The sequence below is a fragment of the Pholcus phalangioides genome, unplaced genomic scaffold, assembly GCF_987345545.1.
Source record: "Pholcus phalangioides strain wild (caught in Gottingen) unplaced genomic scaffold, Ppha-v1.0 ptg000001l_1, whole genome shotgun sequence".
Classification (NCBI taxonomy): Eukaryota; Metazoa; Arthropoda; class Arachnida; order Araneae; family Pholcidae; genus Pholcus; species Pholcus phalangioides.
This window is the reverse complement of record NW_028301594.1, coordinates 13,214,638-13,242,458: the sequence shown is the minus strand read 5'-3', so window position 1 is coordinate 13,242,458 and position 27,821 is coordinate 13,214,638. Positions and strand designations below refer to the sequence as shown.

Here is a 27,821-nt window from a genome sequence, read left to right as displayed (position 1 = left end):
GTGAATATAATATGTATTTTTTGTGTTTATTCAATTTCTTTGTGTTATTATTGATTTTTTTCATCATGGAAAAATCAAGCATTTATATTTATATTTGGTTTCACGAAGAGAATGTACGTCCCCGTTTCCCCCGAACTAGAGCTTGATTATTTACACCTTTTTTTTTGGTCAGGAAATGTGCTCCTCGCGATTAACATGGCTCTGAAGATTTCTTACATCTGTCCTTTTAAATATTCAATTCAATTTTACCGTAAAATATTCAGTATCACAGGGTGTTGGGTTAGTTCTTTCATTTTAGTTTCTCTATGATTTTATTAAATGTATTTAATGAAATAATTATATATTTATATGTAAAAGAAGTATATGAAAACACCGGCTTTATTCTGTTTCATAATTTTATATGTAAATTTCCTAGCTTGTGTGCGTGTCATTTCATGACGTGTTGGAAATATTTGCAAAGGTGAATAATTCGTCACTAATGAGTGTGTGACCGAGTCAGTGAGAGAGAAAATAAGGTGTAGATGAGTGAGTGAGTGACCTATGGTCAGAATGAGCAACCTAATGAGTGGCAGAGTGCGTGCTAACTAGCTGCGGTAGTAGGCTATTTAATTTTTTTCCCAGCAAAGTTGGGATGAATAAAGCAGTTCCTCAAATTTTCAGGGAACAGCTATAGTATATGTAATAAAAAACCAGTTTTTGTAGTACTCTATAAAAATGCAACGAATTAGTTATGTCCCGATATAGTCTACATGGTAGAATGCAAGCTTCCTATGGCTTTCCTGGAGTATGATGTATATCTAACTGCACCATTTATTGATGCTCAAGCCTCACACATTTCTAGTGCTTTGCAAGCTTTCTAAATTATGAATTTCCGAAAACACACTAGTCTCTTGCACATTTTAATGGGTATATATGTCATTTATGCATGCCCTCGGGGAATAACAAAAGCTTTTTGCATATTTCTAGAAGTATGTTCAACTACCTTGCACACTTGAATTTCCAGTAGTATGTGTGCCTTCCTGGCCTGGGGAATACTTGAATCATGAGAAGTGGGGAATCGCTGGTATATAGCTTGGTTTATATTTTAAAACTGGGCCCATAAAAACTTGCTAAAGGATTTTTTTCCAGTTTCTTCAAACTTTTACGTGAATGTTACTTGTTCTCCAAAATCGAAATCAACTGTCTAAAAAAATAACTTAAACATTAAACTTCAGTCTTCCTAGGTCTCATTTGATAGTCTCCCCGCAGAGAGCAGCAACAACTTCAGCATAATACTTGCATAACACGAGAATCCACCACTTAAAAATATGGAAGTTAGATGGTGGCATCAGCAAGGGCATGAAATAACCACAACTCTGACAACATAAATATATTAGGGTCATGGATATAGGCTGCATGCAACATGTTCCACATGTAGGTTAGAAATTCTCCAAAGAGGAAGGTGTATGAAATGCATGAACAGTCTTCAGTTAGTAGAAGTGAGTTTAGTCGCTGTCCCAGGTAAGCTGAAATAATACTATGCAGCATTCTCATTTTAAATATACAGGGTGATTATAATTAAAGTTCCCATACTCTAAATAGTTTTTCCTAAAAACTGCTCATTCGAACTGAGCCAAATTTTCAGGATAGCTTAATGAGACCACAGGAGAGATTTGTGTAGTAAAAAAATAGTTCAATTTTTGGCCACCAGATGAAAAATTGGCATTTCTTTTTTTGCGTTTTTTTCCCTTGGTATAGTATATAGGCCCTATACCAAGCTTCTCAATGAAATGCATCCACCAGAACAGGCAATGGCAATACATAGGTCTGAGCAGTGTCAATATATTGAAACTGCTCAGACCTTTGTTGCACTCATTCTGATGGACGCATTCCATTGAAACGTGGTTCATACACTTTATGGACCATGGAAAAAAAGTAAGAAAAAAACACTTTTTCACCTGGTAGTCAAAAATTTAACTATTTTTTTATTGCATAAATCTCTCTTCCATGGTCTCATTAAGATATCCTAAAAATTTGGCTGAGTTCGGATGAGATCAGAATACAGGAACTTGAATTGTAATCACCACTATATAATATACACATTTTATTTTTTTTCAAAAAATTTATAAAACAGGTTTTTTTTTGTGTTAAAATTTTTTTATTGTATTGAGAATTAGTTATTGGAATTTACGGTAAGTTATTTTAAACTATGATTTTTAACCCTCGCATGTAAGGTTTTTTTATATTGATTCATTCAGGTAGTATTGAAGCATGATGCAATTCCAAGTCTGTTGAAACTCTCAACTTTTTGAACTAGTTTCTGGAACTAATTTGATGTTCCCACAAATAAGGTTTATGTTCAAAGATAATGCATAATTATGGCTGAATAATTATTGTAAGGAAAAATTCATTCACTTTAAATGAGGCCACCATGCATTTTTGAGAGCGTTAAATTTATGGTATGGAAAGAAATTAGATTAATCAGCAATTAATAATGCTAGCCATGAAAGGTAGCTGTTGAATGATGCTTAAATCAATTTTATTTTTATGTGATAGAGTCCGGAACTGACAGATGACATCAAGAAAAAGATAGAAGATTATTGGAAAAATAAAATCAACGTGAAAGACAGTGAGCAGGTTAGATTGTAATGTATTTTAGCAATGTGTGATTTTTATATTCTATTCTTTTTTTACATATAATAGTAAATATCAGTTCAATGAAAATTACCAAGTTTCAGTTAAATTACCAAGAATTACAATTAATGTTTTTATTTACAGCAATATGTTGTAGTTTGTTATACAGTACAAATGAATCAATTATGTTGCTGGCCTGATATCATTGCAGCTGAAGTTCTCGATATCTTGAAATGCTTCTGGCAATCAGTATTTCTTAAAAATATCGATTTTTTTTAAAATTAGAGTTTCAATTTGCTGGAAGTAGCTTGCATTACACAAATGATTAAAGTATTTCAAGATATCGAAAATTTGAGTTTTTGAGTTTTGGAATTTGACTATATCTTTCTTTTGCTAATAATTTTTATTTTTTTAACAACTAGAAATCTCTACCAAAATATTATGTGCTGTCAATGTTTCCATATCCATCTGGCTTTCTTCACATGGGTCACGTACGAGTTTATGCTATAAGTGACACTATAGCAAGATTCCATAGAATGAGAAGTAAAGAGGTAAATTTCTGCTTATTATTCTGTCCAATATTATTAAACTTTACATTCTGATCCAAAGTAGTGGCCGTTTTTTTTACAAAGTTTTTATATTACAGTGGGATATGATATAGTTAAACCTGTAAAATGTTGCAAATGCTGTGGCGTCAGGAGTGTTTTAAACCTGTGGGAGTCTGTCTTTTGTAATATTTAGGGAATTTTTCTATTTCTGGATCAATTCTGTTGGTGAAAATCATATCTCAAATTGCCATGGGTGCTCAAGCACCCACACACACACACATTTCCACAGTGCAAATGTGATTCATCTATGTATGTTATTGGCTCGCAATTATTGTTTCAGGTAATTCATCCAATTGGATGGGATGCATTTGGTCTCCCTGCAGAAAATGCTGCTATCGAGAAAAAAATTCATCCTGCTACTTGGACAGCAAAGTAGGTTGAAAATAATAAATACTTCAATGTGTGTTCATGACTACCATAATTTTCTGCATATAATTATCCGCAGGTGCAAATTTAGCTACTTTAAGGAAAAATATCCTCAAGTATGCCGCTGCAGCTTATGTAATTTTAATTGCCTGCAATGTGAGAAATCCTAAGGAATGGGAGGAGTTGGTTGTAACATTTGTATAGAAAAAATGCTGATTTGTTTTGTCTGCTGCCATCTGAACATTTTTTTAAAAAACTATTTTCAATAAACAACTTTAAAAAAAATGTCATTCCTAGTCCAACCTTTCAGAAATAAAATCTTAAGATATAATACACACAACAGTATATAATCTACACTAAGAAATTCCTATGATTTTTAATGTGTAATCCATGAATTATATACAGGAAAATATTATTAGTTTGTTTTAAACAACTTAAATCTTTGGTAACATGAAATAGACCTGCTCTGCATTTGTTTTTATTGAAAGTATTGCTATTAAGCTAATGTACAGATTGAAAAGTTTTCTATATAAATATGATAATGATGTGCTGAATATGTAATTTGTAGTGTTTTTTTTTTTTTTTTTTGCAGCTACAGTGAAAAAAAGTAGCAGTTTAATTTCAGTTGTTTTAAAAATTTTTTAATATTTCCTGTGTAATAAATTTTTTTTGTTCCGATTTTTTTTTTCAAATAGAAATATTGATGCTATGAGAGCACAACTTCAAATGATGAACATCAGTTTCGATTGGGATAGAGTAAGTATTTTATTTGGCCAAATATTTAGTTTAATAAAATTTAAGTGACTTATGTGTAGAATGTAACCCATTTAAATTTAAGCACATTATTTTAAATATTAGGTGTTGTTCGCCGATAAATTCTTACAGTAAAAAAAAGTTCTAAGTTTTGTGCAGTGAAAATACTTTTGAAAATTTTTTTTTTAATTTTTTTATTTCTGATTATTTTGGAGCTAATGGATCAATCAATTAATCATGATGAAAAATTTTAAATACTTTTTGATTCAGTATTTTCTTGTTATTTCAGGAGCTATCAACATGCGATACTTCATATTATAGATGGACGCAGTATCTTTTCCTGCTCTTGTATGAAAAAGGTCTTGCTTACAAGAAACAAGTAAATTTTTTAAGTGTAATTTTATGATTGAATACCATATATGAAAATAAGAGTAATAGTAAAACCATAGGTGTAAATAAATCCATTTTTTTGTCTACACGTCATGGATACACACATTTTTTGACTTGCAGACCAACCACATTTCATTCAGAATTAATTTTCCTGTATGATGGGTTCTGAACCTTTTATGTTTTGAAGATGCTTTGTGCCAATAGGATGCAGGCTAGGGTCCCTCTTTGCTTATAAGATGAATTCCACAAACCCTTTTACAGTATTCATCACATAATTGTTTTCTCATTCAAGTTCACTGTTCATTGAAAGCCCTCCAAAGACGCCCAACCGGTCTGTGGACTCCTAGTTAAGAGTCACTGCTGTGTGAACTAAAATTGGGTGAAAAATATTGATAAAGTCAATTTGAACATACTGTAGTTATTTTTATAGATAGTGATAGTTATATTTTATGCATAACTATCATTAATTTGTTTAAGTTTGATAGCCTTTGATTGAAAAAGTGAATGTGAAATGCAGCATTATCTTTTGGGTTATTAGAAAAGAATAGATATGAAGTGGTTACATACCATGCCTTGATAAATTGCAAAATCAAATACAGTGAAACTTCTCTGCGTTCTGTAAAAAGTAGCTGTCTGCTGGAGTGACTATCAACTAGAGGTTGTATGACAGGAAAAACACATTTCAGAGAGGGGCCATGTCAAAATAAGTTTCCAATGTCACGAAATAATCTTATGCTCATTTTATTTACAATGCTAAAAGAACAGATAAATACGCAGTGAAACCTCGCTACAACAGTACTCGATATAATGATAAATCTCTTACGGTATTTTTTCAAATCTTGTTTGGGAATAATACTATACTATAGTCCAGCGGTTTTCAACCTTTTTTGACTCGCGAAGCTCTTTTTAGGATATAATTTCTGTGGCGGAGCCCTGTTTGACTTGAGCTCTTTTATGTACATAATTTTTATGGCAGAATCTTGTAGGGCCTCTCTTATTTACTTATCTATCAAATTTACTGATTCATTTTATTTTCCTCGAGATGCCGCAAAGCCCCTGAGGGGTGCACAAGGAGCACCGGTCGAGAAACGCTGCTATAGTCTATAATGTTAAACCTCTCGATACTATGATATTCTTTACTATGATAAACACCCTCTATATCAATATTTTTAGGAGGATTTTGAAATCGCTACAACATTTATTATTTTTCTCTCAAAATATCCATTATATTTTTTTGAACTCGTCTTGCATGTTTCAGTTCTTCTGAGGACATCTAATAATATCGGTATTGGGCACCACGTAATCACCAAAAGCGTTTGGTTTGCTACACAAAAAGCTTTGCTTTTCATATAAAAAATTCTACTTTTTTGTGTTACATACCAAAGTGTATTGCCATAAACCCCTTTACAGGGCAATACATCAAATTAAATTTCTTTTATCAGCTGATCGATTAAAATATTTTGCAGCAAATAAATACTGAAAAGTATTTTTTGGTAATACTAAGAACATTGATTTAAGGAAATTGCCTTCAACAGCAATTTGATAAGTGATGATAATGTTGCCTCTCGATATAACGATAATTCCTCTATAAAGGTATTTTTCTTGGTCTGGTATCATTATGTATATTTAGATTTTATTGTATTATGCAGAACTTGAAATGCCAGATCATTCAATCAATTCCTTAATCTGTACTAGTCTGGATCTGTTCTTTATAGCGAGCACTGTATATGTTCTTTCCTCACATTTCTTTTACTCCCTCACTGTTGTTCTGCTACTGAATCTCTATGTGCTAAAAAGTGAAATAAGTGTTGACAAAGTCCCCAAACTTATACATCCTTTACCTATTCAGTAAAGATCATATATTATTTGTCTGGTTTACCCTGTCACCCCAGGAGCAAATTTTTAAACTGTTTTATCAGCTTGCAGCTACCATATAGCATTAGCCTTTGCCATCCTATTTACGAATGTTTCTAACCTGATAGTGTCACACATGAACAGAAAATCTGATTGATCTGAATATGCATTTGTGCTGATGTATAAAGATAATATACAAAAAGAACTACCAGCTCTGAATACATTTGGAAGAAAAAACTCACAAAACTTCGTTTTTTTTAAACTCTTATCTATAAGGAAGTGTCTGCTGACTGCATACAGAAATAGCCACGGAATAGGAGGGATTTTTGTATTATATGCCTATGAAGCATGTTGTCCGTTTCAAAAGAAACTGGCGATGAAGGGAAGTTGAAAGTTCCACTGTCTTGGGTCATCAGCACCATAGAGCCTTGGAGTTCCTTTATGTTTTCTTGTATACCCAGTTATATAATGCAGGGAGTAAACCATATTCCTCCAACACCTGTGAAATTAACGAGTTGTACTTCACTTTGTTATCCAGGTTTTAAATCTGTTAAAAACCTAAGTATTTTTGTTATTGAAGCTAAATTATGATTCCCAATTTCAAGTATTCAGAAGGAATTCTAAGTTACTTAGAAAATTTTTTAAAGGCAAAACGCCCTTAGTAAGTGTGAATAAAGTAATGATAAGAGTGAAGTAATTATTTTTTTAAGTGCTTATTTAACTGAGTTGTGCAACTAATTATTTTAAGGTTGATTATATCAATATTGAAATATATAATAGAATCTAATTTATTGATTTGTGTTTCAGGCTTTAGTAAACTGGGATCCAGGTGATCAAACTGTATTAGCTGATGAGCAAGTAGATGAAAATGGATGTTCGTGGCGATCAGGTTGCAAAGTTGAAAAGCGTAGACTTGAGCAGTGGTTTTTTCGTACATCTCAGTATGGTAAGGTGCGTTAGGAACAGCATCTTTTTTTTAAAGTTATTAAACACTTTTTTTCTCGAATAGCTCTTCAATTCTAATACATTACTGCAAATAAATCAAAAATGTTTCCAGATTTATACAGAAATAGTCAGATTTCATAACATGAAATAGCACCTCTACATTTTTACATGATATGTGCCATCATTGATCATGCTCAAATTTTATAATCTCTATGCGAAATATATAAAAAAATTATGTTTATACCTGTTTGTTTTATGTATCTAAAAATTTTTTTTCAAACCCTTTAATTGCAGTTCAGAAATTTTAACAACTCTGCTGAGGCAAAAAAAAAAAAGTCTTTGCCTTATTGGTAGGTTTTCTTTGTGTAAAAATTGTGGAAGCACCTACAATCTCTTGACATTAAGTTTCCACTAACTTTTGTCACTTTTTTCAAAGTTCCACACTTTGAATCGTCAATAGATGATGGGAGCAATCTGTCATGCTGATCATTGAGGAATGGTGCAGTTGCAAAATTATAGAAAACACTGTAGAACACAATATTTCCTCTGTAATCATGATTTTAGTTCTTGATGTTATGATAATGATATTGGTTAAATGAAATACATGCAGTTTCATTGAACACTAGAAATTAAATCCTAAAATTATACATTTTTGGTATTATTTATTCATATAATGATTTCTATTCACAAAAAATTTATTTCTCTGACTTATTCAGGCTTTGTACGATGGTCTGAGTAGCGCTGATCTTGTGGATTGGAGAGATGTAACAAAAATTCAAAAGCATTGGATTGGGGAATGTAATGGTTTCACGATACACTTGAAAATTATGAATAATGATGTTGAATTAACTGAGACTTTAGCAGTATGGACGGCTGTACCAGAGCATCTCTTTGGGGCTACATTTGTTGCTGTTTCCCATGGAAATCATTTCAATTGTGACCGATATGGTGGGTCAGTTTCACCTGGTAACCATGTGTTAAATATTGAAGTCGTCCATCCGCTCACTGGAAATCTCCTACCTGTCATTGCTACAGAAGAACTGGAGTGTGCATCAGCTACAGATTCCATTTTGGGTTTGTATTGAAGTTTTAACAAAAATTATATTTGCCTTTGTGGTTCTATTTTTGTTCAGTTTTGCATTTTTCTTAAGTTTTGATAGTAGTCTTAATAGCTACTTTGTGGTTGCATGGTCATAGTGACAGGCTTGTAAGGCAAGGACCTGAATTTGAACCCTATTGGCAGCACAGTGGTGGTCAGTTGAAGTTGATTTTTTGTGGTTACCACCTTTGAGACATCAATGTGAGCCGATTTCTGTCACAAAAGTCTTGCTACAGAGAGTTCTACAATGGTGCAAAAATTCAATCTTTTCACTTCACTCATAGTTTGATTAATAGATGGCTGCACTAAAATTCATGCACAACACTAGACCTGCATTCAGATTGTTAGGCACACACACTTCTATCACAACTTATTTGGTAGTGAATTGCCTATGGCGATGGCTAAGAATTGTGTTTGGTTAAGGGACAGAACTTGGGGATGGCGGAACAGACGGGGCCAGTAGCTCAGGCACTGGACCAGGAGACCCCAAATTTTTCTTTCCTTCAATAACCTACCCCGTACTTCTATCCTTAGTCAACATTAGTGGGTGAGTGATAAATTGCATGCTTGGTCCATCAGGTCTCAAGTACATTTTCATAACTAGTTGCAGCCTTGGAAAATACCAACATAAATTGTTTGTGAAATTAAGAATCGAACATGAATTACATAAGATTGTAAATTCATTTATCCTTTAGTTTGGATTATTAGATTAATTAAACCTAAAGAAATAGAATTACAAAATTTTCAACATAACAAAGCAGTTGTCCTATTGGGGTTAAAGGATTTTTTCAAAACAGCACATTTTTCAGAAGCACTTTGAAAGTCGCATTCTACAGTAAAACCTCTCACTAACGGACACCCATAAGGACCAAAAAATGTTTTCTGTAACGAGGAGTGTCTGTTAATGAATAGCAAAATACATTGAGTCTCATTGCCATTATTCAAAAAAGTGTTTGTTGGTGGAGGTGTCCTCTAACGAGAATGTCTGTTACGAGAAAAGTTGCTCTGTAGGATGGTAGTGTTTATGTTATTCATGAGAGAAAAGTAAGGGTACCTTACATGGCTAAGTGAAAAATTCAGATTTTTCAGACTTAATCAGCTCTAATTTTGATCAAGAAGTAACACTTCCACTAATTTTCTTTCAAAAGGGAACATTTCCAAAATTTGAACATAACTCCCTTTAATTTCGATCAAGAAACATAATATTTAAATATTCTTATACCACTTATGCTATCTGTTGCACTATTTTCTTACTTTTTCTAGAGTAGTTCATTCTGGAGAAGAAAAGTTTTTTACTTATACTGTAAATTTAGAAAAAGTGGAAATGTTCCCTTTTGAAAATATGCTCTTCACATGTGCAGAAAACATATGTTAAAGCCTGTTTGTGGGGTACAATGCAACTCTTTTTCTTTTCAAATGAAACCCCAATTCTCATGTGATACTGAAACGAAGCATTGAACCTTGTAGTTATTAAATCTATTCAGTTTACATTTACACATTTTTTGCAAGTCATATGCCAAACAAAATGATGGAGGGGAGTTAATTTAGAAAGTTATAACCATAACTTTATTGTTTTAGTCATATACTCGGACCAAACAAAAAATACAGTAAAACCTCTCAACAACTGTTACTATCAGGACCGTGGAAATGTGGCCGCTATTGGGAACTAACACTTTATTCCTGAAAAAAAAAGACAAACTAAAATTTGTGATCTATACAAGATGCAAAATAATTCATTCTGTAATTGATTATGATAATTATATAATTGATTATATTAGAATATATGATTATATTAATACTTTGATATTATAATAATTGATTAATTGGCAGGGCTACAACTAGAAGGTAATCAAGCAGATCTGGTGACCCAGGCCTCAGACCTGAGAGGGATGCGAATAAAAATTTTAAACTCTCCTTTAGCATTACAAGGGTACGTCAAAATGTGTGCTTCCCCCTACAATTTAGGCTTGCAGTTCTGAGATCACAACAGAAATGACTTAGTGAGAAAAACTCATGAACCAAAACGGTGTACCAGCAAACCCCAAATAGTTCTTTATTCACACCTATGATCGACTAGAGTAGTAACCCATGACACATGTCCCAGATGTGGCCAGCGATCTCAAACCTAATTTTGTGAAAATGAATTAAAGTGACACATTCTCAGATCACTTAAATGACCAGGGGCGCTGCTCCAGATCACTTAAGTCAGAGGCATCACATTCCCACTCCAACTAAATGGTTTGCATCACAATTTCAAATGCTGTAAGTGATCCGCGTTACATTTATGGATTAGTTAAGTGGCCTTTTCTCCCCTCTCCACTGCTTTCAAATAATCCCCCCCCCATAGAGTTCAAGGGAAAAAAACTCACTGGAAAATCAACTTGGAAATTATTTTCCTCATAGCTCTATGAACCTTTTTTTTCTGACTCCATGTCCAAAGTGGCCGTTGTTCAGAGGTTACCTGTAATGTTAAGTCTGGTATGCATTTACACGTCTAGTGAATTGTGACCATTAGAGGAGGTTTTACTGTATATTCATAGTCACACACAGATATGTGCAAGAAATAATTTTAGATAGACTAAAGTAGCTGATGGTGTAGTTTATAGTGTTATAATTTTTTTTATTTTAGGCATTCCAAGTGAAGGAGATGAATGTGTGTTTGGTTTTGCCATGAAGCATGATCTTGATATTATACCAGTGTATAACAAGATCACTAAGTCATTGATAAATTCTGAAGAAGTAAGTGTGGAAGTAACCTGTCCTGGTTCTGTGCCCTTTTTGAAAAAGTGAAGTTTGTTTTTCATGTCTTTATATCCAAGTTTGTTTCAGCTTTGATGAAATTGATCTTCAACATGATACTTAATATGAAAAATTCAGGCATTTGTCGTGATCATCTAAAAATATGCAGGACAGATGGCAGCGCCAGTGTAACATGATAAAGCATGTCTTTGACCCCCAAAGCAGAATATGCTGAAATCTGTAATGTATGTCAAAGAATAACCAGTGCTACTGCAGAACAATCTGGAAGAAGTTAAAGAAAAGTGTAGAAAACACTATTATGAGAATTTTTACTGCAGAATATTTCTTAGTCAGCCAAGGGTTCATTGCAAAACATTGCAAACCATTCTGCTTTGGGGACTCAACAACATACAGTAATTACATTAAGGGTCATTTATACACACACACACAGTACATTCGGGCGTATACAATCTCATTGAAATCAATCATTTCGTTTGAAATTCCACTCAGGAATGTCTACGAAATGCATGTATAGCCAAATAGTAGTAGTAGTAGATTTGATAAAATTAGTGTTTTTATAGCATTGGACACCAAAAAATTTTTTCTTCAATTCCCTTGCAGTGAAAGTTACTGCTAGCAAAATCTGCAGGGAATTGCTGTACTTAAATTTAACAAAACTCTTCCCCCCCCCCTTCAGAATTGAACCTGTTTATATGATGTGTGTGCTAGAATTGGAGCAATATTGAAAAATTATATGCATATTTGCAGCCAAAGAATAAAATACACGTTTAGATTCAGGCGTGCATTAGATTTAAGTGAATACAGTAATAAGGAATTTTTGTATGAATAACTTAAATTTTTGATCATTGTGTTTTATTTGATTTTCGAGTTTCCGCAATGGATGTATTATTTGTTCATACAGTAATTATTAACATATCATATTTCTTGCCTTATTTGCCATTATGCTCCTATTTTCAAAATGACATTGAATTAACCCATTAAGCAGCACAGTAGAAATCACTGAACCCCTTTTTAAAATGTGAAATTTTTTAATGAGTTGGCTTTTTTCCAATTCCCAGCGGGCGAAAACTAAGGGTATGAGGGAAAGTGCTTTGTTGAGAAATCAACTTTACTAAATATTGACTTGTTAGTGCTGAAATAAGAAGCTTTTAAGGAGGTGAGATATTGAGACATCTCTTGTCCATGTTGCTTAAAGAGTTAAAAGTTGATTCTAGTGCAACATTTTATTGCACCGCCCTGTTTCTTCTAAGTAAGACAAATATAGCAATTCTGTGCTTGCATTAAGCTACTAAATATATTATACTGAGTTTTTTCATTCTGCTGCATATACACCATCTAGCACTAATACTGAGAAATACGGTAATTATTAATCATTCTCTAATTTTATGTTTTCCTTTATCTTTAGTTCTCTGGAATGAAACCCGAAGAAGCTAGAAGTGGAATAATTTGCAAGGTTAAAAATAGTGGAATCAATGTTTATCCTAGCAGTGGAAAACTTCGAGATTGGTTGATTTCACGGCAGCGTTATTGGGGAACTCCGATACCTATCATAAACTGTCAGATTTGTAAAGTATGTGTCATATAAGTTCTTCATGGCTTAAAAGCAAACATCTTCAACCTTTTGCTAGCAAGCACTGAATTGCGCACTGAAACACCCTAGAATGTTCTATTTTTATGCTTATTTTCATACTCAAGGAATTTATGAATTCTGAAATTCATAACTCATGTAAGTTTTATTGGGGAGTTTTAATTATGCGGATTCAAGTTTCAGCATCTGTCAAAGTTGCCATATGGATGTTTGTTCTTTTGATAATTGTAAACATAGGTAGCACTCATGAAGACGTCTGGTCTTTTGTAATATATTTTTAAATTTTATTTTTGATAACCATACAGTCAACTGCCTATACTTAGGACGGCCTAACTTGGGATGATTTGGGGCTTTTTGTTTTAATGTTGGTAGCCCTGACAGTTCTTGCAGATTATATTTAAAGCAAGTGATCACGTTTGTTTCTTGTGTTAATATTTCATGATAGTTTCAGTAATGTAGAATGTGTTTCAATTGAGAAAACATTTTTTTATGTGTTTTCCTGAAAACATGAATATTTTTGATGAACTACTAAGGTTTTTGCACCACAGTTACATTTAGGAATGGAGATTTTTATGATTTAGGGCAATGTTAGGCAATGTCTTCCTATAAAATACTGTTTCAATCTTTTTTATTGTCATTATTTTTCATTACAGTCGGCTTCAGTGCAAAAAAATCAAGTTTATCTTGACCTGGAACACTGTCCCGTGTTAGGCACATTACAGGGAATTACAAATTAATTGCATAGGAATGGTCATAGATTCTAGTTCAGATTGTCTGCTGTTCACAATTGGTTTTTTTGAGAACTTACATGGGTAAAACAGATGTGTTCTCATTTCTTGATGGTGATTACATTGATGAAGTTTCAATAAATGAGATAAAAAGAATTGTGAAACCTCTTAACAGCTGCTGAGATTGCTACACTTTTGTCCTCTATCTTTTCAAATATTTGTTTGACAGCTTTTTTCTCAGCTGCCAGACAATGATATAATGATAATAATGATTCCAAGATATCAAAGAAACAGATATTTTCTGGATATTATGCTGAGGTGAACTCACAAAGAAAAGTCATATTGTCTCCGCCAGGACTCAACAAGAGGCTCTCTTGCATATCGGACAAGCATGCACAGGCAAAATCTAAGCAAAAAGGCCTGGGTTCAAGTCCCGGCAGAGACAAGATTACTTGTCTTTTCAAGTTCACCTCAGCATAACATCCAGAGAATGTTTCCTTGATTTCAATGTTTTGTTCTTTGTTCGTTCTTTTTATCCAAAGTTGTTATACACATTAACGTTTTTCAAATTTGTTCAAGTTGTTCTAGTTCAAGTTTTTCTAGTTTTTAAGTTATTTTTACTTCCAAAGTTCATTTGTTTCTTTTTTGAATGTGTACTATGGTGTGTGATATTTTCTTACCAGAGAGAACTTAATATCTATGATTTTGTCATAAAGGCTGTGACTTATTTTTGATGAACAAAATGATCTCTCAATTGTTTTTAATGTGGTATCTCAAATTAAAATTAAGCCACTTAAACATGAAATAACACACAAAACTATACTAAGTTAAGTACCCTCATCTAACTTGGGACTAATGCCATTTTTTCTAAGTACTAAATGTGCACACCTAAATTTTTCAAATTACAGAGAAGTACTAAACAAAATTTTCAATACAAAGGGCCTAGACACCATTCAGAATGTGTTCTTTTTTAATTTTAATGTTTCATTGAGGGGTTGATTTTTCAGTGCAAAGTTCAAAATTGTCATAAGTATGGGTACTTGACTACCTATTTTGCATATCTGTATAACATGAATTTTTTTTTTTTCTCTACAGAAAAATTTCAATTAAAATTAATGCGTAAACTAAGCTAATTGTGTAACTAATGATATTAGTGTTTCTCATGAATCATCACTAATCCATTTTATGCCAAATTGAAATTGCATTTTTACCTTCCCCCCCAAGCCAAAAATTTGCTCATTTTCTTGTGATCCAAGACTTTTGAGTACACTTATTTTATCTGTTTGTTCATTATATATTATTACATTATTTGTTTCAACTGATTATTTATTCAGTATTTCTTGTTTTTTTTTTCTTTTTACATATTATTAGTTTGATTACAAAATGCCAAAACTCATTGTGCTTTTTTAATGTATGTTTACAGGCTGTACCAGTGCCCATCAGTGAACTTCCTGTAGTGTTGCCACACATTGAAGACATTTCTGAGAAAGGTGCATCCTTGAAATCAGCCCCAGAATGGCTTTCAGTGAAGTGTCCAAAGTGAGTGGAATTATTTTATATCAAAACATTATTTATTACTAATTTAACATTTATTAGATGTAATAAGTACATGAATGAACTCCAGGACTCGGCTACCAGACTTATCTTGTTGCCAAGATCTCTTCCAGCCCAGCTTCGTGATAGAGTCTACAGGGTTAATACATTCGTCCTCCTTTTTGATGTAATTTCAAGCATCTTCCTACGTTTTAGAAAATTTGTCCTTTTTACTCGGAAACATATATCTCTTCATTGGCATAAGTGTTTGTGTGTGTGTTTTGCCCACTCATTTTTACACACTTTGATAAATGCCCTAGAAAAATTCCCAAACTAATCCCAGTTGCCTCCTAGTAAGGCAGATACTATTCTAACTATGGTCCAGCTTGCTCCAGGATAACATGAAAAAAAAGTTATAAAAACACCTCTGAAAGAAGAAAACCGCAATATTTTGAGAATAGCATTGAATGCTCACCAACAGCAAATGTCGTGTACTGATGTGGAGGGTAACCTAATACATTTAGAAACAAATAAAATAGGATGCAAACAACACAATGCTGATTCCTTTGGCAAAAAAAAACCTCCCAAAAGATGAAAAAAAATTTCTGAGTACATACTCAGACTGCCGATACATGCACTTTGTTCCAGTATCTAGTGTTGTGTCTGACTTCTCAGTGCTACCATCTATATTGATTGAATATTTGTACCATTGTAGGCCTGTTTCTCTCTGTGGTAAGACTTAGGTATAAAGTACAGTAAAACCCTTCTTTTGTGGGTACTGATGGGACAAAAAAATTCATCCGTGAAATGGGACTGACAAATAATCAAGGGTTTGAAATGTATGCTTCTATCACACAAGGGAAATTATTATTTGTCAATAAAAAAAAAGATGGCTGTATCTGTGACCAGTTTGTCACAACTGAAATGTGTCTTCTTTTTTTTAAAGTATCTTATGAGAAGTATCTCAGGTGACTTTTAACTGTTATTCAAGGCTTGGATAGTTGTGGCCTTACTTTATGTAAATTTTTTATGGCATATTTTCAACCCTGTATTTACTTGAAGTTGATGGCATTAATTATTATTTTTTTTCTATATGGATAGATGTGGTGGTGATGCAACCAGAGAAACTGACACAATGGACACTTTTGTTGACAGTAGTTGGTATTTCCTGCGTTATTTGGACATCAATAATGAATGTGCCCCATTTGATGTGGGAAAAATTAAAAATTTGATGCCTGTTGATCTATATATAGGAGGAAAAGAACATGGTTTGTGTATACACTAGTTTGACTTTTTAACTCTTTGCTTTGTATATTTCCTGGATTTTTACGTAATCTTAAAATAGTCAGAACTATCTAAAATTTTTCCTTTTGAAACCTTTTCTCATGTTAGTGAATGTTTTCAATTGTCATTCAGAGATTCACTGTTTTTCATGCAATACATTTCAGCTGGTCTGCATTTGTTTTACGCCCGTTTCATGGCTCATTTTTGTCATTCCATTGGCATGTTAGAAAATCCTGAACCATTCACACAGTTGCTCATGCAGGGTATGATTCATGGGCAGAGCTATCGAGTGAAAGGGACAGGAAGATACTTACTCAAAACTGAAGTTGATTTCTCAGGTATGTTTTTAATTGAGGTAATAATTATAGTTTTTATTATATTCATTTGATATTTATGTTGAACTGTAGGTATAAAAAACAGTGAATGCTAGTGGAAATTTATATGTCGCCAAAATAATTTAAAACAATCATGGTTTAGACACAATGCATATGATAGCTGAGGTTGATAAGAAAACTGTCTGATGTACCACAGGACATTCCAAGGTTTTGTGAGTTAAAAATTGCTGTCTCCTTTTCAGAATCTTTCCTAATACTTAAATACAACTTCCACTTGTGGAGGAAAGATAGCGAGAAAGTGCAAAGTTTTAATAACCTTTAAAGTCAGCAAAAAAAAATTGTGGTTGGGAAAGTCGTATGTCAGACAGTCATTGAAAGTCAGGGAAATTTCTAAACTCTGGAATATTTCTTCAAAGAGATTGTAAAACACTAGTTTTAGCTACTGCTCTCTTCCCTGTACCAGCTTTCTTCATCACATTGTGAATTAACTGTTCTCCCGTGTTCATTAAAAAATTTTCCTTTCTCTTTTTATTCTTTAAAATAGTTTAAAATATGTAATTTGATTGTAAACTCTAATATAGTTTTATCATAATTGACTGGGGACAAATAAATTATGTTATGTGATCTGTTCATGCGCCTCGTACACATTCCTCTACAGAATTTCTAACGAATTGGTACATGCCAAAGTGAACCTAACGTGAAGTTGAACCTAATGTGTTGTGAACCTAACATGAAGTTTGTTTCTGTGTAAAACTATTTCTGTCTTTTTGTACTGAGTGATATCCCTTACTGTATTTGTCTCCCTCTGTTTTTGCTGCTATATTTTTAGTTTTTTCCATCTGCTTTTGCTTACTTTCTTTCATAAAATTTAGACACCAGATTTTTAAATGTTGGAGCAAGGTTTATTGAAGATTACTGAATGCATTCAATATATTAATACCAAGTAATATAAAACAAGCAAGTTTTTTCAAATAAATTATTATATTTTGAACATACTTCACAAGAAATTTGATAAAAATCAAACACTCCCACTTATTTCACAAATTTAGAAATCGTGCTATGTTCATTACAATAATTAATTTCACTATATTAGTTTCCTTCACTAGTTAGGCTAGATTTTTTGTTGTAGTTAATGTCATCATCTTTTACCCCCCTCCCCCACTCTTTTTTTTTAACTCACAAGGTCAGCAAAATAATTCCCCAAAGCAGCCATGTTAACTATGGAGCAGATCAGCGTTTTCTAGATTTTGTGAAATCTATCTGATTTGCAAGCTGTTCTCTCCATAATTGTTTGATTTTGCATTTGTTTCACAGGGTTCTTAGTATTTCTCATTGGTCCTCAGTTTTATTTGTAAGTTTGTTTTCTTTGTCTGATCAGCTAAAATTTTTCCATTTCAGAATACTGTATTTTAAAACATTTTTTGCTTGCTGAAAAATCACACTACTCAATTCAATCTTGCTCACTTGATCAAGGGGAAAAATACTTTGCAGTTCTATGCATATGTCAGTTTAGCTCGTCAAATTGCATTTGAGTCCCTAATTTAGAAGCTATAGTATAGCTATGAGAATAAACATGAAATCAAGATTGTGGTAGGAAAAAAAATGAAGCTTGGCATACATATCTAAATGAAGTTGATAAAACAGATAGGGCTTTAAAATGCTGCAGAGAAACGAACAAGGTTCAAGTCGACCACTTCAATTAATTCTTAGTCTAGATATTTAACAATTTCTCGAAATCTGTAACTCAAATTTACAGCATTCTGGTTAATGAGGTAATCAAAAAATTTTAATCTCAAGATTAAACAGTTTGTTGTTCAAGAGTATTCATTGTTTTGGATGAAAGATATAAAGAGTTTGCTGTCCTAATCAAATGAAAATCTTGATAAAAAAATTTTTTTTAAATAAGTATTATTGTATGCCATGCCATTTTTGAGAGGGATAGTTCTGTATCAATTCAATGTTTTATAAAATATTTTGTTATTTGATGGTCAGGAATATATTTCAGTCAAAAGTTATAGGAACCCCGAAGTGACCAAGCAAGAAATCCCACACACAGTAAAATTAATTTAAAATGAGTCAAACTTGCATTGATTCATTTTTTAGTTTGAATCTTCATTTTTTACATGGTTTTTGTCACATTAAATTCATCAATATTCAAATATCAATTGTATCATGTACAACTCCATCTATTGAGCTTATAATGAAATGCCTTCAAGTATTTTTTAGGTATGTGCTTATGGGTTTGTATATGATGTATAACTTTTGTTTTTCCAAGGGAAGAAACCCACTGAGAAGACCTCGGGTTCTCCAGTTATCGTAGAATGGGAGAAAATGAGTAAATCTAAGCTCAATGGAGTAGATCCTGAGGTTGGTTATGCTCTAAGCATCTAGAATATAATTCTCCTATAACTGATTGTTACACATTTATAGTAGAATCAAATTTTCTGAACAGATAAAAACATTTCTGAGCTCTAAAAATGCTATTTCACAGATATTATAAATTTTTCTGCTTCAAATTGAATGCTTATTGAATTTTTCCAGCATAATTTAAAGACCCAGTTTCAAGTAAAATTAAAACATATAAAGAAAAATTCTTATTTATATGAACAAAACCTATAAATATTAATTTACTTGATTCTGTTATTCATGGTGCAAATCCAGATCACCAAATGTTTTACTGTCCTGAATTTAACAGCTGATAATTCATTATTATAATTATAACAGGAAGTTCTAAAAGAACATGGTATCGATACAACCCGTTTATTCATTCTTGGTAATGTTGCTCCAGAATCCCCAAGAAAATGGAATGATGAATGTAAGTATTTTTCCTTCACACCCCCCCCCCCTTCCCGTAATAAGGAGGCTTGGTCCAATGCAATTTGAAATTCCAGATATCTCTCTCATCTCAGTATTACACCCTGATGAATTGAGACCATTGAAATCCACAAACACCATCTGTATTTTAACAGAAAAGGAACCACTTCGAGTCAACCAAGCTTGGTTACTTAAAAATACCTGCCAAGCAGCCAAACTACCCAGCCTTCTGCTGATTGTTCAACAGCCTAATCCTGGCCTCCCTATAATATAAATACAGGTGCAGCTCTTGGTCATCTCTAGACAGCCAAGGAGATCATGGTAACTCAGCTCTTGCCATCGGAAAAAGTCCAAATTTCACGGGACCATGGCTCTTTAGCTTGGGAACTATCTTCTCAACATGAACCGGTCCTAAAAACCTTTATTATTGTTAGTACATTTTTTGTAATTAGCATAAAAAATGAATTATGATGTTCAGTGACTGATAGGGGATCTAATTTAAACTTCAATTTACAAGTATTTCCAGGAATATTCAACTGGCAAAGACGCATCTGGTTGACAGTGTCTAATTTCATTGCTCAGAGAAAAGGGGAACCCAAATCATCTCAGGAGCTGAGCGAAGAACAAGTCGAAAAATTTGAGCATGCTCTCCGTAATGGTAGGAATTACTATATCAAAAAGGTACTATTCAAAAAATTCTTGTCTTGTATCTATAATCTATAGAATTTAAAGAATATAATGAGAACAAAAGTTTTTATTTTCTAGTCACTTCATAATTACTTAAATACAAAGCAGCTGAGTGTTGTCATTTCAAAACTACAAGGCTTAACTGGAGATTTGAGAGTGAGTTTTATTTTATGTCATTCACATATCAAGAGAAATGGAACCTCCCATAAAATATATTTCAACATAATCCGAAGAAAACCATTTAAACACCTTCATTCGTTTTTCAGAGAGTTCCGGAATGCTTGGCTAAAGACAGTTTGGTTTATGAAGAGACTTTAGCGGCTCTTCTGATTATGTTGGCGCCTTTAGCACCACACTTCTCATCAGAACTGTGGACAGGTTTTTGCAGTGTAGCAACTGGTGGAAAATGGTATAATGTGGTACGAAGAAATCAAATGGGTTTTTTTATTCTTGAAGTACAAATTTAAATATGTTTAATGAATGGGTGAGAATATATATTACAATTTTTTTAATTGAATTAATTCAAAAATTAAATTTATTTTTATAATTTTTCATGGTAAAATACATCACTTATTGTTTTGAAAATTGGAATTTGATCTTTTTGCATGCCTACGTAGATCAACTTTGAAATTTGAACAAAAAAATATATTTTTTTTACGATGTTCCATAAATGAGGAAGAGGTGAAAACGGAAACTGGTATCACCTATATTCTGACGATTATTTATTTCTGGAGAACAGTTATAACACAAAATTTTCTATTTTCTACTGCAAATTCACAACACATACTGGTTTTTTAACACAAAAATGTTAGCACTGACATTAGAAACAATCCATCCCAGAAAGTACATTCCTCTGTCATATTACCCAGCATTAGCCCTTATACGCATTGTGAATGATGACAACAACCTTGTGGTTCGAACGGGAAATCGAAGCAGCGCATTTCACATTAGATATCCTGCACCCTTGAAAGGCCAATGTTCCATAAATCGAACATGCATTTTTGAATAGCTTGTTTATGTGTAACAGCACAAAAAATTAATTAATTTACTTTGATTGATATATTAAGTAAACACACAAAATAATTTTCAATTTAGTTCAAAATTGAAATTTTGGCTAATTTTAATCAAAATTGAAAAAAAAAAGTCAAGTTTCAAAATCCTGTGAAAAAAAAGATTATATTAACCCCTGAAATTTTTTCCAAATTTCTTTCATAAAATTATTTGAACTCTGCTCTTTATACGATAATAAACCCAGAATATTTGAATCAATATTTGTCCGATATTTTTGCAAATAAAAACTATGTTCCATTTATGGAACATTGGCCTTTAAACAGCTAAGATGATCTTGATAATATGCACATAATTTTAAGTAAATTGGGTGCGGTAGCCCAGGTCGATAAGATACTCACCTAAAGTACCAAAGGATGTTTAGAGGTGTCACGAGTTCGATATCTGGTTCGTCCTTGTCAGAAACCTTTCCTGTCACTGGTACAACAGAAATGGCGACATGACCGCAGAAAAAATTGCTACTGCAGGGAGTCCCCCATCTAGGGATTAGCACACCAACCTCTCGATGAGTACAAACCTGCTGTTCGGAATTGGCAATAAATTGTAGGTCCCAGTCTAATTAGATGTGTTTCTCCGTGTCGTCCATGGTGGGGCCGTGCCGCTCCATCGTTGGTCTAATTAGCCCTCGTGCAAAAAAATGACAGTGGTGCAACAAAAATGATCAAAATTTTTAAGTAAACAATTTCTAATGTAAATCTCATGTAATCATTGACTTGTAAGGTTGACAAAACAAGGAAGGAGAAAAGTTTTCTTAACATTGAACAATTGGAAATGGACAGTTTTTGAACTGAAAGAAAATTGAACAATACTTAACAGAAGTCATTCTAGTGCAAAACTTTCACAAAAATGTAAAAACAAATTACAGTGAAATCTCACTGCAATGATACTCGATGTAATGATAAATCCCTCTACAATGATATTTTTTCAGAATCTTGCTTGACAATTGCCCATAGTCTAATGTTAAACTCCTCGCGATATAACAATATCCTTCACTACGATAAATCCCTCTAAAACTACAGTCGAATCCCATTTTAGTGAATACCGTTATAGTGAAAAAAAATCTCATTTTAATGAACACTTTTCTAATCCCCAGATAAGTTTACATAGGAACAATACAAGAAACCTGGAATTCCTTTATAATGAAGTGATTTTTCCGGTCTCTTGGAGTTCATTATAACGGGATTTGACTATATTTTTAGGAGATTGTAAAGCTGCTGCAATGATAATTTTCATATTTCACTCAAAATCAACTTCAGTGTATTTTCAAATTCCTCACCAGTTTTTGTTCTGTTGAGGATGATTAATGACATGGGTATTTTGCACTGCCTACCTTACTTTTTAAATTTAGTCATTAAAGTTACTAATTCATTTTCATTCAAAAATATTCATGATTATTTTTTTCAAATTTGTTTTTTTACTTCCCTTGAACGTCCGCGAAGCCTCTGGTAAGTTCACACAGAGCCCCAAGAGCTCCAGTTGAGAGCCGCTGCTCTACAGCAATATTTTTTCTTGGTGCACAGAGTATTGTTGTATCGATGTTTCACTGTATTTCATCTTATGATCGAGTCCCAAAAATTGAATCCTTATGATGTAATGAATAGATTATTAGCTGTCTAAGCTCGATTCTGTTATTTAATTTTTCTGATGCAAAAACATTATAAAGCTTGACTTAAAAAACAAAGAATAAACATTGATTGTGATATGATCATTTTATAAATCATATTTTTTTGTAATAGACGAAATGAATCCTTGGGGGGGGGGGGAGAGAATTAAAGATCTACTCTTTTCTCATCATGGAGTAAATCGGCCTCTCAAATTAAGAGGTAGTTTTCCTTCTATCAATATATGGATCTTATTCATTTTGTTTAATCTGTGAAACAAATTATAATGCAATGATTGTGATGATTTGATGATAATTCATCTTCTATTTTACAGAATAAGCCTGTTTTGTGTCAAGAATTTCCTAAGTGTGATGATGATTATCCTATGAATCTGAGTATCAAAGTAAGATTATTTTCATTATTGGATCGAAAATGTAGATGAATGAGATATGATATGTATTCAAGAGCCAAAGATAGCTAGTATTCATACTTTTATAAAGATTTCTTTTTTTCATATAACTTAAATTTTCTAAAAGTGAAAAATATTTCATGTACTAAATTTCATACCGTAACCTCTCATTATATTGCACACGTTGGGAGAGAAATAGAGGTATTATAGCCAACAACTTTATTTAAGTTTGAATGTTAAATTTTTAATGGTAGCAACATTCAATGAAGGGAGCAATATCTGAACATGCATTATAATAAAGCACAGTATAACAAGGGAATAATATATTCGATCACTATTGTGCTTGCACGCATTTTGATGAGGTTTTTTTATATGAAAAAATTTTAAAACCGAGAAGAGCTACACATGTCCTTGTTGGCACATGAGGCTTGAATTACGAAGAAAGACTTCATTTTTTGAAGATGTTTACATTGAAAGAATGCAGGTGTTGAGAAGATATGATCAAAATGTTCAAAATTTTCAACAGGATGGATAGAATGGACCATGAATTATTAATACGTCGTCAATCAACTGCTTTGACAAGGGGACACCAGCATGGCCCTCCACATCCTGGAGCAGGGCCTCTAGGTTGGGACCTTTGGTGGGGCCCTCAGACCAGACTTTTCATGGGCCCCTTTATAGTGAATTTATGGCATGGAAAAACAAAAAAAAACTGTGATTATCCTGGGGCCCTGGCAGCTCCCCCCCCCCCGTGGGGGCCATGGACATCAGTATCGATTGGTAAGGGACAATTCTAGGTTGTGGTGTTACAATTTTTCTCAAATAGGGTTTTTAATAAATGCAATAGCTTATTAGCTTACCCCCGGAGGTAGTAAATTGTAACACAATTGACATGTTTAAAAAGAAATATGATAAACATGTTGGGGTAAATCTAGAAGCTATCCATACTTAGAATAAGACGACTATAAGAATTTTTTATGGGCATTGTATAATATTTTATCATGTATAGAGAGTTTTATAATTGCATTTTTAATTGGGTTGCTGTATTTTAGAAATATGACATCTATATTTGTTAGGGGCATCTTTTTCTCAGCCACCTCGTTGGGCATTTGCCTGTTGTGGTCTTATATTTTTATTTACATAAACCACTTGAAATTTAAGAATTAAATGATGAACCAATAAGTTCTAACTTTGAATTTAGGAAAAACAAAAATATTAACTGAGATTGTCATTACTGACCTAAATATCATGTCACTCAGATTAAACTCATTCACCAATCAATCGTTATATAATGCATGTCTCATCAATGGCCATAGTATGCTTCAAGCACCTTCTTTGTTTCTTAGACTCCCAAATTCATTCTGTGGTGTTTCACACATACCATCAACTGCTCTGAATTGGATTTAACCAACCTGTATCTTATGATTTTACTTTTTTTTGTGCAGATGAAATGTGTCTATTGCAATATTGTGACAAATGAACCATGGGATTTCAGTGCAGAAAATGCTATAACGAACCGCCAACACAAAAATTTGTTTTATGGCTTGCTCTTTTAGGTCCCATTTTTTTTTCACCATTGTGATGATCACTGGCATCCCAGTTGTAGTGTTTGAAATTAGCAAAACTATTTACTGTATGCATATTTCACCTTGGGCATTAACCCACATTACTTTGTGTAATTTTCAACAGGGTATACCAATTTAAATAAGCTTGATTTAAATCACGAATCAAAATCAAAAAAGTTATTTTAAAAAACGTCATTGACTTAAAGCACACTTTAACTTCAATGATATTGAAGTAAAAGTAACCTAGTATGATGGTATGCGTGTTATTAAGATGTGTTTAAATTCTTGATTGAAAGAAATGTAGAAGATCTGGTAAATATAGACTTGAACCTAATCCAGGTCTGTCATTTGGGGGTTAGGGGTTGAAAATACACTAAAAATTGTATATATATACAAATATATATGTATATACAGTCGAATACCGTTATAGCGAAAATCTTGTTTTAACAAACACTTTTCTGATTCCTCAGATAAGTTTACATAGGAACAATGCATAAACCTGAATTTCCTTTATAACGAAGTGATTTCTCCGGTCTGATGGAGTTAAAACAGGATTTGACTGTAATTATAAATACATTGAGTACATATTCTTTGTCCTCCCCTGGAAAAAGTTGAAATGACGGCCTTGACCTAATTTTTAGATACAGTGCAGAAAGATAGCTGTTCTATTTCTAGATTTTGCGCATGGGAAAAATGGCAGAAAAATATGAATAGCTAAACTTAGATATAACCGCACTCAGTCTTTACAATGCATTATAATGGGACATTAGAGTTCCCCTGATAAAAAAAAGCAGAGAAATTAGTTTTTGTATAAAACATTGAATTCTATATGCCCTAATTGTTTATTTAAAATAATAGATGTTGTACCAACATAAAAACCATTTCACTTGAAATTTTAATACAAATAGTAAAAAAATCTAGTGTTTACTTGTTTTTTAACAAAACTAATACCCGTGAAAGAGTAAAAAATGTGTAAATTATATAATAAACATAATGCAAGTTAGAAACATTTCATAATAATTGCATCCACCAATTGCACAAAAAACATCTTGTCAATACAATGTTTAACATTTAGTTGATGCTGAATGATTCTTTAGTTATACATCAAGTGAATTGAGAGATACTGCACCATAGGTGATACAGAGTCACCATCTGCCATTTACTTTAAAGATGGGAGGGAGGGACCCCTTCTCATGAATATAATCACTTTTCTGTACAAGAAAAAATAATTCATGAAGTTAATTGGGCCTCAACAACCTTTCATCAACATAAAGTTTTTTAATATTCATATTTCTTGCTTGTAGTTTGTTTATTGTTTGTTAATTTATTTATTAATGCTGAATTTTAAATTTGAGAGCTTAGATGAAGTAATACATTATTTTAATGATTAATAAGATTTGTTTTAATTAATAAGCAAGTCAATTTATACTTAAAAAATCGTGAGAGATTTTTTTCATATCTTGATTTTTTGATAAAATGTATCTGTAGTCTCTCAAGAAACAGCAAATATATATATTTTATGTACAGTGAGTGCAGATTGATTGAATTTTGTTCTTGAATATCCACCAACATAAGTTGAAAGAAATGCATGATCCCAACAATTCAGATTCCCAGTAACGATTGATTGGTGACTGGAATTAATAGAAAAATTGAGGTGTTACAGATACAAAAGAATGAACTCAAAATAACCCATTTCGAGAAAAATCTATCAGCCACAACCCTATCGCTTTTGGCGGTTAGGCTCTCATATGCTCACTTTTAGAGGGAGGAAGGAAAAATGAAATATAGGCGACAAAATCATATCTGCTTATTCTCTGAAAGGCTATGGCAAAAAGTTTCCTTTTTTTCAATCATGTTTGCATTTTGTGTCTGCAACATCTCAATCTTTTAACTATGTTGATTATTTGTTTCCCATGAAATATGACCATATTTTAACCATTCACACATTAATTTCTGAAATAGATAAATAATTGTGATGGAAGTTTCATCTCTTTTTCAGCTGAATGGCAAAGAAGTTGATCTCGTACCATTGACAAAACAGGATTTTCATGCTCTGAATGCAGAGAGTGCTAAAGCTTTGGCTTTTAATAGTCAAAAATTTCAAGAAGCCATCAAAGGTGCTAAAGTTAAATCGGCGTATTTTCAGACTAGACCTGAATATGACTCAGAAATCAACATCACCTATATCCCTGCGAAGAAAGAATCTAAAAAGAGTAAAAAAGTTTCATATGGCTGAAAATAATTCTGGTCTTTTTTTTTTCATGCTCAGAAATTTTATGCTTCAACTCATAGAACAGCAATGAATGACCTACCAAGTTTTTTGTTAATATGGGGCTCACAGACTTCATTAAAATGTGGCTCCATACTGTGGAAAGTGTTCAAGAGCTCCCTGGTTTAGCTAGTGTTAACCCTTAAATTAAACCCCTCACTTCTCACAATACTGTTCTTATTGGGGCTGCAATTAGGGGAGGGAAAGTGTCTTATTAGAAAGCCAAAATAAATGCTTGGGGGAAGAAAGAGTACATTTTTGTTTCTAATTGGAACAAGAGCCACGGGTAGGGGTGTGCGACAGGTGCGGTCGCACTGGGTCCGGCACTCACGGCAAATTATTGGAGGCTTTCATCAGTTCTTAAATTATTTCTTCCATTGAATCTGAATTTTAATCAACTTTGGAATTATTAAATTCATTAATTCTGGAATTTTTTTCTCCCCATTAATTCTGGAATTTTTCCCCCTTTCATTATGAATTTTTGATTTTGAATTTTCATAATGGAAATGGATTTTTTTTTGTTAATTCTGAATTTTCATCAACTTCGGGATT

At 32.8% G+C, this 27,821-nt stretch overlaps 1 protein-coding gene across 1 annotated transcript; it reads left to right on the top strand.

Annotated features, from left to right (window-relative positions):
* Nucleotides 1-139: 139 nt before the first annotated feature.
* On the top strand, nucleotides 140-27,242 carry LeuRS-m (Leucyl-tRNA synthetase, mitochondrial). Its single transcript, XM_089255985.1, has 20 exons — nucleotides 140-279; nucleotides 2,536-2,616; nucleotides 3,036-3,164; nucleotides 3,502-3,593; nucleotides 4,283-4,343; nucleotides 4,630-4,719; nucleotides 7,392-7,535; nucleotides 8,246-8,603; nucleotides 11,258-11,367; nucleotides 12,794-12,958; nucleotides 15,128-15,243; nucleotides 16,339-16,505; nucleotides 16,686-16,859; nucleotides 19,132-19,223; nucleotides 19,581-19,671; nucleotides 20,188-20,351; nucleotides 20,436-20,513; nucleotides 20,624-20,776; nucleotides 23,361-23,429; nucleotides 27,000-27,242. Exons 1-20 carry the CDS (start codon nucleotides 196-198, stop codon nucleotides 27,234-27,236), a joined length of 2,655 nt encoding a protein of 884 aa, XP_089112111.1. The 5' UTR covers nucleotides 140-195; the 3' UTR covers nucleotides 27,237-27,242.
* Nucleotides 27,243-27,821: the final 579 nt, after the last annotated feature.